At 35.9% G+C, this 10,680-nt stretch overlaps 1 protein-coding gene across 1 annotated transcript; it reads right to left on the reverse strand.

The window, feature by feature from the left end:
- Window positions 1–313: 313 nt before the first annotated feature.
- odad3 (outer dynein arm docking complex subunit 3) lies at window positions 314–10,555 on the reverse strand. The gene is made up of 13 exons (XM_051897702.1): window positions 10,410–10,555; window positions 9,949–10,061; window positions 9,775–9,852; window positions 9,444–9,623; window positions 8,368–8,469; window positions 6,223–6,348; window positions 5,961–6,083; window positions 3,940–4,083; window positions 3,689–3,849; window positions 3,402–3,558; window positions 2,247–2,396; window positions 1,991–2,075; window positions 314–587 (listed from the first exon to the last, which is right to left on the reverse strand). Exons 1-13 carry the CDS (start codon window positions 10,492–10,494, stop codon window positions 457–459), a joined length of 1,635 nt encoding a protein of 544 aa, XP_051753662.1. The 5' UTR covers window positions 10,495–10,555; the 3' UTR covers window positions 314–456.
- Window positions 10,556–10,680: the final 125 nt, after the last annotated feature.

Here is a 10,680-nt window from a genome sequence, read left to right on the forward strand (position 1 = left end):
TTCTCAATGCTGAAAACTATTCTGCTTTTTTTGTGGATGCAGTGATACATTTTTTTCAGGATTGTCTTATGAATAGAAAAAAAAAAAACTGCATTCTTTTTTAACATACTGTAAATGTCACTGATGGTGTGCATGCATGCAGTCAATTCTAGCAACAATCAAAGGATCCACAGGACATTTTTAAAATTCTGTGCTGAGATGGTATCTTTATCTTCAACACAGGTGTCACATGTGTCATGTGAGAACTGAGATCACCAGGTGTCATGTTAGAGTCATGAGTCGTCTGGCATGCAATTAATCACACACAAAAAGCTCAAGCAGCTAATACATTTATTAAAATCAAACTTCATCAACTGAATAATTCATTTATTTTCCAAAGCATGAATATGCAGAAGGGAGATAAAGCTACAGCTGATCATGGTTTAAACTCTGTCAAATGTTGGTGACTGGATCAGATCACAGTTTGCCCTTCCTCTTTTTAATGCGAGTCTTCCTCTTGTTATTTGCGTCAATGATTGACTGCGACTGGTGCTTCAGGGTGACACGGGTGATGATATCACCGTCATCATCGCCGCTGTCGTCTTCATCTGTTGACAGAAAAGACATGCAGGTGTGTAAGGTGTGTGCCACCTTTCTCTGCTAAATATAACCGTTCTGTTATTGTTCCCTGTACATACAGTATGGATCAACAGCATTCATATTTCCCATGTACCCATAGGCCAGTCTCTCAGTCTCACACACAATCACATGTAAATGTGATCTGGTCCTTGAGACATTAACAAATCCACCACCACTCTGTACACCAGGAGAGCTTTTAACTACCACACAGTGTACAGATAGAGGAATAGAACTAAATCAAGAGAGCACAGGTGAACATCTTGATAAGAGGGAGCTTTTGTACTAACTGTACTACATCAGAAACACATGGCCGTTCCTGGTCAAGAGCTTTCTAAGTTCACAAACTAGTGATCACTGGTGTAAAATAGAAATAAAGAGTGCCCAAGATAAAGAAAAAGAATGAAAAAAAGTTAAACACAAACAGTATGCCAAGTTCTTAGATGTATTGTATGTAATCTTTGTATCCATGTTGATTTAATGCGGTTTTTATATGATTTTCAACAATAAGTTTAAATGTAACAAATGTCATGTGTTGTAACCAAGTAAAATCTAATAGCATAGTTTCCTAATACCTTGATGAATTATAAAATATATTTTTCAAGGTAAAAAGAATTTTTAAAAATATCATTAAGGTTTTTTTTCTATTATTGAGGAATTTTTTTTTTTTTTTTTTTTTTTTACAGTAGAATACCCTGACATTCATGACTTCAGGCCCAAAAAACCTCCAGATTAATTTGAATTCAGAAATAGGATATATGTATGGAAGCCCATTTCCGCCATATTAGGGGGAAAAAAAATAAAGCCATAATTTTGACATAAAAAATGTAATTATTGGGAAAAGTCATAATTTTTTTCCAAAAAGTCAAAATTACGAGATAAAAAGTTAATTAAGGCATAAAATATTTAAATTATCAGGAAAAGTCATAATTATTTCAAAAAGCTGAAATTGTGAGATAAAAAGTCAATTATGGCATAAAAAAATTAATTATCAGAAAAAGGCATAATTATTACAAAAAGTTGAAATTATGAGATAAAAAGTCAATTATGGCATAACAATTTTAATTATCTGGAAAAGTTATAATTATGACAAAAAGTTGAAATTGTGAGATAAAAATTCAATTATGGCATAAAAAAATTAATTATTAGGAAAAGTCAATTATGACAAAAGTTGAAAATATGAGATAAAAAGTCAATTATTATGACAAAAAGATGAAATTATGATAAAAAAGTTATAGTTATGACAAAAAAAATCATAATTGTGACAAAACATTTTGACTTTTTATCTCGTAATTATGACTTTTCACCAAATGCATGATTTTTTTTTTAATGTGGCAGAAATAAGATTCCCTGATGATATGAGCTAGTGTCTCACCATCAAAAGGGTCCTGTTTCTGCTTCTTATGCAACTGAATGCGCGTGTTGTACTGGGATAGTTTCCCTGCTATCCTGGCTTGGAACTGCATGGGGCATGGAAAAAACAACATTAAAATATTAGTAAGCATTATTTTGCAACTTACAAAAAAATTCAAATATGACATATTCCTAAAGTAAACAAAACAGTCAATAGTTACACATTTTCAACAAGCCAAAATACAATAACACCAACTTGACTAATCATTGTTCCTCACCTCTTCTTCCTCCATCTCCTTCAGGATGGTTGTCAGATCTTTGCCCTGTAGTTCCTCCTTTAGCAGCATCAGTTTCTGCTCAGCCTCAGACAGCAGCTGCAGCGTGTGTTCGTCTGAGTCTGGAGGCAGCTGTGGTGTCCGACCCTCCATCTGCCAGAGACCAAGAGATATTTCTAATCTCTGCTCAGTTACATAAATTTCATGCATGCATCATTTGAATGTAAAAACTTTTCCTTAATCATAAACTAGAGAAAACAACTCTGGTCACTTTTAATGAATATTTCTTATGCAATTTCTATATTTTACACAAACAACATTCTAATTACACTATAGTTAATACATTCAGGGTCAGTTTTTTAAGAAATTCTTTTTATTTAGTAAAGGCACATTAAAATGATCAAAAAAAGTTATAATGTTACAAAAGATTTCTATTTGAACGTTGATAATAATAAGAAATGTTTCTTTAGCACTAATCAAGCATATTAGAATGATTTCTGAAGGATCATGTGACACTGAAGACTGGAGTAATGGTGCTGAAAATTCAGCTTTGCCATCACAGGAATTAATTACATTTATAAATATATTACAATAGAAACAATTGTTTTAAATTGTAAAAAATATTTCACAATATTACTGTTTTACAGTATTTTTAATCAAATAAATGCAGCCTGGGTGAGTCAGTAGTATACAGTACATACCAGTATGATGTACTATGTAACATACTGTAACCCTCAGAATTCCCATACTAGAATTAAAAATAAAATGTATTAAACTGCAACTATATGTAGTATTAATGCTCATTTGACATGCAAATGGGTTAAACAAACATTACAGAGGGCATTTACAGTGATGTTTGAAATGTACTGTGGCAAAAACAGCCTCTTTAAGGTCAGAGCGATGGTGGAAAAGATCAACTAAATTACAAACAAATGAAACCGTTATTGGTGCAAGAAACCTTGACTAACATTATAAATGGACCTTAGGGAAGAAAATAAACTTTGAAATGACCTCTTTAAATTCCAAGAAACTATGCAATAACCTCAAGTTCCTCAAAACCTTCTATTTGCAAAAACACATTTCTAAAATTAACCGGGGTTCATGAAAAGCAGTGTTTCGTGTAGTATGTTTAATGTATTTGACAGGATTCATTAGTACCAGAGGTATGTGCTGTAGTTTGTCACTGAGCTGCTGCACTCCTGCTTTGACAGTGTTTAGTGTATGTGTGAGTCTGTCCAGATGCTCTTTAACTGCATCACGGCTCTGCTGCTCCTGCTGCAGGTCACGCTCACAATCCTGCAGCATCTGCTGGCCGCTAAACAATCAAACATATGCACAGAAGAGAGTGACCGAGGAGAAAAAACGTTATGTTATTATTCGGTCACAATAACAGAGCATGTGAAGTGATATCATAGTACTATTCAGCCTACAATGTCTGCTCTCACCTTACGAGTTCAGTTTTTTGAGAGTATTTCATAGCCTGAAGCTCAGTCTGTAGTGTATTCTTCTCTTTATTCAGTTGAAGCAGCATTCTCTCATTTTCTGCCTTCATCTTCTCCAAATGTTCCTGTGTTTCTCCCTGAGAGATAAACCTGTCCACTATTTCCTATTATAAGAGAAATCGTAAATAAACATGGCTTAAAACAAGAAAAGGCATAATCTATATACACTGAATTCTGTCTGACTCTGTCCTCACCCGTGAGTCTGTGACTCCAGTGGCCTCTTTGATGTGCTGGAAAGCTTCCTCAAAAGTAGAGATGGCTTCCACTTCTTCTACTGGGTTGGCACTGTGCTGGGCCTCACTGCTCAGCTCATCGGGGTGCATGGCCGCCCACTGGGGCTGGATGTGACAGATGGAAGGGGAATGAAGAGGAGATGGCTGAATAAACTTGACAAAATCATTCTAAAGCCTGGGACACACCGAGCCGACTTCAAAGAACTAGCGGCGGAGTTGTTGCCTCGCGTCAGCTGTGTCTGAACCAAAAGGCTGCGCTTGAACACAACACAGACTACAGCTGACTGCAAACTAGCACATGTGTTCTGCGCCTCCGTGTAAGGAAATAAATGTCTATATCAGCAGGTAACAACAGTCTATAGCGTATTCATCATTCAAAAGGAAAAACTGAAACAAGGATATACGAGATATATGCAGATATACGAAACAAAGCAGCGATTGCTTACCATTTTGAATACCAGTTATGTTGATAACTTTCTTCATTTTAAAATTTGAAATGCTCAGGTAGGATAACATAATATTAGACCAGCCTCTTGTCTGTGCTGTCTTGACTTATCTCTTTCATCACTTACGCTTTAATTCTCGTGCACTCGTTCGTTAAACTGAACATCCAATCAGAGTTCCCAACCTCACAACAGCCTGACGCTGATTCAACATGCTGAATCGGGCAAACTGCCGCCATCATGAGCCCAAAACTAGCCCGACAGACGCTCGCCGACGGCCCAACGTTGGCTGACCATCGGCTTGGTGTGTCCTGGCCTTAAGATACTTCGTTTTGGCCAAGCGGAGAAGGCTTTGTGAAAAGAGCTGTCTAAAATAAATTTTGAGAAAGATACTTATGATTTTTTTTTATGTTTTTGAAAGAAGTCTTTTCTGCTCACCAAGGCTGCATTTTTTTTAAATCAAAAATACAGTAAAAACAGCAATATTGTGAAATATTACTACAATTTAAAAATTTAGAACTGCTTTCTATTTGAATATATTTTAAAATGTAATTTATTACTGTGTTGGCAAAGCTGAATTTTTCATTCAAATCATTCTAATATGCTGATTTGATGCTCAGTTATCATCAATTATTATTGGTGCTCAATTATTAATAATGGTTATTATCAGTGTTGAAAATATTAATATTTTTGTGGAAACTGTGAGTGTCTTTATGGTACTTTTAATCAATTTAATGTGTCCTTGCTTGATAAAAGTATTCATTCTCTTTTTATTTATCCCAAACTTTTGAACAGTAGCGTATCACTGTTTCCTCAAAAATATTAAGTGGCAAAAACTCTTTCAACATTGATAATAATAATAAATGTTTCTTGAGCATCAAATCAGCATATTAGAATGATTTCTGAAGGATCATGTGACACTGAAGACTGGAGTAATGATGCTGAAAATTCAGCTTTGCGTCACAGGCATAAATGATATATTATAATAAAAAAACAGTTATTTTAAATTGTAATAATATATTTCACAATATTTCTCATCAAATAAATGCAGCTTTGGTGAGCATAAGAGACTTATTTAAAAAACATTATAAAATCGTTACTATTTCAAGCTTTTGACCGGTAGTGCATATACTTATAAATAATTGAACTGATCATTTTATTTTTATTTGTGTGTTGTGAGCTTAGCAATGTGTTAAAGGGTTAGTTCACCCAAAAATGAAAGTTCACCCAAAAATGAAAATTCTGTCATCAAGTACTCACCCTCATGTCATTCCAAACCCGTAAAACCCGTAAAAAATATCTTAATTTGTGTTTTGAAGATGAACGAAGGTCTTACAGGTGTAACATGAGGGTGAGAAATTAATGACAGAATTTTCATTTTTTGGGGTGAACTAACCCTTTAACACCAAGCTCTATTAACATCAATTGCGAGTCCAGTCTCCTGTGCATTTCACATGAGAAGTGCTATTAGTATGACACATATGTTTATGCTTATTAGTGTATTGCATTGTTAGCTGATGTGTGATGGATGAAGCTCACTCTTTTCTTCATCCTCTCTGCCTGAGCCACCTTCTCCTCCGCCTGCTTCTTGTATCGGGAGAGGATTTTCTCTCTCTCTCTGCGCTCTCTGTACACCTGCTCCTCCTGAAGCTGCAGCTCAGCCTGGACACACACACACACACACACACACACACACACACCTTACTATCAGCATTACTTGCACGACCTTTCCCTTGGCACATATGCTTGCTTTATTATCTCATTACATTTTTCAATAATTCATTAAATGCTTTGTCTTTACCTTGGCTGCATCCTTTGACAAGTGAGCGTCACTGTTCATGACCTGTAGTTCTTTGAGCACTTGTGTCTGCCGGTGAATCTCTGCCTCCATCCTGTCCAGCTGTGGCTGAAATGTAAGACTGTCTTCCTGAAGAAACAAAACTATAATCATAAAAAGATAATCATAAATGTTTATTTATCATGCTGTTCAAAAGTTTGGGGTCGCTATAAGTTTTTTTAATCTTAATGAAAGAAGTGCTCACCAAGGCTGCCGTGGTAGAGAAGAAATTGTTGAATAAAGTAAGTATTTTTGTTTTGTTTTTGTGCACAAAAAGTATTCTTGTCTCTTCATAACATTAAGGTTGAACCACTGGAGTCACATTGCCTATTTTAACAATGTCTTTACTACTTCTCTGGACCTTGAATGTGTTAATTTCATTGCTTTTTTATGGGGAAAAAAAAACTGGATTTCATCAAAAATATCTTAATTTGTGTTCTGAAGATGAACGAAGGTCTTACAGGTTTGGAACGACATGAGGGTGAGTAATTAATGACCTTTAATAATTAATTAACCCTTTAATATTTTTGTGGAAACCATGATACATTTTTTCAGGGTTCTTTGATGAATAGAAAGTTCAAAAGAACAGAATTTATTTGAAATAAAAAAAAATGTAAAAGTCTTCACAGTTATTTATTATCAATTTAAAGGGGACCTATTATGCACCCTTTTACAAGATGTAAAATAAGTCTCTGATGTCCCCAGAGCGTGTATGTTAAGTTTTAGCTTAAAATAACCCACAGATAATTTTTTATAGCATGTTAAAATTGCCACTTTTTGGAGGTGAGCAAAAACGCGCCATTTCAGTGTGTGTCCCTTTAAATGCAAATGAGCTGCTGTGCTCTGCCTAAGAGGGCGGAGCTTCAAGAGCTCATTCTCCGGTGTCAGGAGTCAGTCAGGACGCACTATAATGTCAGAAACTGTGAATATATGCTGCATGGAGATAGAACAGATATAGTTTAGTTTAATTACTGTTATAACTTATATTGTCTTCTTGTTTTTATCCACTATATTAGTACAAGACTGTTTACTGATGAGTTTTGTAACGTTTATTGTACTTCACACAAAATATGAAGCGTCCGTTTTCACTCTTGAAAATCACGGTAAGAGCTTAATAAAACACAGTGCAAGTATGCATTAAAATATTATCCATAAACTCTCTCTCTCTCTCTCTCTTGCATTATCATCAACATACATAGCGAAGTACACAGAAACACTCGTTACAACTAACAGTAAACAAATATATAAAGACCTTATGCCTTTTCGGGTGGTGCTTAATAAACTGGTAAACTTTATATCCGTAAATCTCCGATGAACTGTAATAAAGTGCTCTCACCTTCATTACTGCCATATCCAGTATCACTCTGGAGACTGTATGTTTTGTATTGTCCCTTTGTATTGACATTCGTTCACAAAGCAGTCCGGTGTGAAATGATTCACGCAGACGAATTTCGGTAGAGTTGAGGGAGCATTTTCTTCAAAAACAAAATGTATCCACCTCGTCTTCAGCGGCTCAGATTTAGGGAGTAAATGGAGAGAGCTATGTGGATTAATCCATCCAGCTACAGAACACCTAAAACGTTTGGGAGACATTCTCGTCAGTGAAGCAATGGCGGACTGTGTACAACTCGCTGTGAACTCGCTCAGTGTGGTTCTATGTTAAAACGGCAGTGTCTGCCAACATTCGTGGGCGGGGCCTGTGGCTAATGTGACGTCACATTACCAGGAACCTGCAAACGGCTTGTTCTGAGACGCTGCTTATGATTTATGGGGATTAAAAAAAAAGGAGTGGGTGGATTTTTATCATTATAGGGTGGTTGTGTACACACACTGCCAACACACATTTATGTCCAAACACCATCCAAAAGTGAATTTTGCATAATAGGTCCCCTTTAATGCATCCTTGCTAAATAAAAATATTAATTTCTTTCAAAAAGAAAAATCTGACCCCAAACTTTTAAATCGTAGTGTATGAGTGTCATTGGATTGCTTTCTTTTTTCCCCCATCATATATATGTGGTATAATGCTTTATAATACACATCTGTGTGAGTTTATTGTGCTGTGTCAGTCTGTAGATGAATCCAGTTCATCTGTTCTTTCTCAGATACCTGTAGATGCTCCTTCAGTTTGAGGTATCCTCGCATTATGTGCTCTGCTTCATGACATTTCAGCTGCGTTTTCTCCAAACGGTTTTCCAGAATGCGCAATTTCTATACAACAAGCACACAAGTTCATTCATTTTCTACCTTGAACTAACATATTTAAATGTGCTCATCAATACAGGCTGTAAACACTCCGCTTACCACTAATCATGACAGAGAGGAAGACGAAAGAGTTGAGAGAAGGAAGAAAATAATTTACATAAGAAGAATGACTGCTTAGGGAAACTTATTGGTTCCCTTCTCTACTGTGTCATTATCATAGATATGTATACATAGATGCCACATTCAACCACTCCAGACATGTTAACGCGTCCGCCATCTTTGAACGGTCAACACTTCAGATGCTGTCGTAACTCACAGATGTCACAACATTGCGCAGCCTCTGGTTGTAAAAACTACCGAGATTTAAATACCCAAAGAAATAACGTTTCACAGGTGAGAATGTGTTGGTTAGTGTTTTTATATGTATTAACTGCATTAAAATATGGTTTAATGTCTAATGTCTTGTCTTGTTGTATTAAATCCTATGAAAATCATCTGCTGAAGTCTATTGGCGATTATTTATACTTGCATATAATGGATGCAGACACAGTCAACTTGCTCTCGAGTGTTCACGGATTGGCTTTGACCATTCCAATATGGTGGATGGCTTACGTATAGCGGCCCATTGAAACAGACGATAATGAGGCATCTATGTATATGTATCTATGGCCATTATGGTATGCAAAAAAATTTGTTTTTGAAAGAGAAAGATAGGAAATTGTTTAAATTGTATAATAATAATAATAAAACATTGTGGGCATGGTTTTGGACAGGATAACAGTTTTGTTTTTTAAACAAAATACAGTAAATTTATAGAGAAATTGGGTCAAAAATAATTTGACAGTGAAAAAAAGGCTTAATTTTCTTAACGCTTTTTTTTTTTCTTTTGATTTTGGGAGGAAATAATAACCTGGACAATTCTTAAATTGTGAGATTCACCAGTGTTCATCCAAAATGCCCAGAAACAAGACAATTTCTACCTTTTCCTCCTCCTCTTGTTTCTGGGTGTCAGGCAGAGGGCTTCTGTTCTGTGGCTTCATGCTCTGGTACTGGAGCTTCAGGTCCTCTAAACGCTGCTCCTGTGTCTGAGTGGTGTGTTTCATAGCATTCAGCTTCTTCATTTTATCACGCACCTCCTTCTCCAGCACCGTTTGAGCTGACTGCACAACAAAAATTTCTGTCAACCACAATTTATTTGCAGGTGATTCTGTAACCATGGGCAATTTGACTGGATGGTACCAGAAGTGAAAAAAGAGTTTTTTACTTTCTATTTATAATAAATAACTGGAATAAAGGTTTATTTAACCTCACCTTCACAGACATGTTCTTGAATGATGCTTTCTCCACCCCACGGCCTTGAAAAACATCCTTGATAAGTTGTTCATCTCCCTGGACACCATGACCAATATATCCATCAATATGCCTATACTTTAAATATGGTTATATTTTAAGATTATGTGTGTTTGTGTGTTCATAATGTCTGACCTCAGCCAGTTTCTTGTGCAGATTTTTATTCTCTTGTCTCAGCTGAAGGATGGTTTCTCTGTTCTTCTTGATGGCAGACTGAGAGCTTTCGAAATACGCGCTTCTGTCTCCCTCTAGTGGACAGTGAAAAAAAAAAACATTCAGCGGCCATGCGAAGTTGAGAGTAATGTCATGCAATATTAACTTTCTGTAGACAATTTTATTGAGCTCTTTAATTTAAAATTAATATAAACGTATTAAACAGCTACAGAAGCAACTTTGCTATTCAATAACTCCAGGCTGACTGCTGACATTATAACACAACATTGCCATCCAAGAGAATAAATTATTAATAAGAAAAATAATAATAAAACAATGGAAATACTTGTTACTCCACTACCTCCGCAATATTACTGAATATTTAAGCAGGTTTTCAGTTAATTGTTTCAGCTTAATTGGCGAAATCTGAAATAAAAACTTACCCAGGAGTTGAATTTTTCTTTGGAGCTCCGAAATGTGATCATGGATAGGGTGCTTAATGCCCCCTGAGACTGACGTGCCAGGCATTTTTATGGATATTTATTATTTTGAGGTATATATTTGTATTTCTGTATCCTCTACCGCCGTGCCAACGGCCTCCTCGTTTGTGTCTGAAACTTGTTGCCTAGCAACTGAACCACATTGTAGCTGAACGTAGGCTCATGAATATTAAGTTACGTGGCTTTACGCCCTAGAAAGTGGACATTACGTGTA

Source organism: Ctenopharyngodon idella, chromosome 6, assembly GCF_019924925.1.
Source record: "Ctenopharyngodon idella isolate HZGC_01 chromosome 6, HZGC01, whole genome shotgun sequence".
NCBI classification, from domain to species: Eukaryota; Metazoa; Chordata; class Actinopteri; order Cypriniformes; family Xenocyprididae; genus Ctenopharyngodon; species Ctenopharyngodon idella.

What these genes read in the sequence shown, in the direction of transcription:
- odad3 (XM_051897702.1), bottom strand. Translation starts at nt 10,494, where the DNA reads ATGCCTGGCACGTCAGTCTCAGGGGGCATTAAGCACCCTATCCATGAT. An exon ending in CAGAGAGGATGAAGAAAAGA is followed by an intron (nt 4,084 to 5,960) that starts GTGAGCTTCATC and finishes TGTCACATCCAG; the next exon opens with CCCCAGTGGGCGGCCATGCA. An exon ending in CTGGAGTCACAGACTCACGG is followed by an intron (nt 3,850 to 3,939) that starts GTGAGGACAGAG and finishes CTCTTATAATAG; the next exon opens with GAAATAGTGGACAGGTTTAT.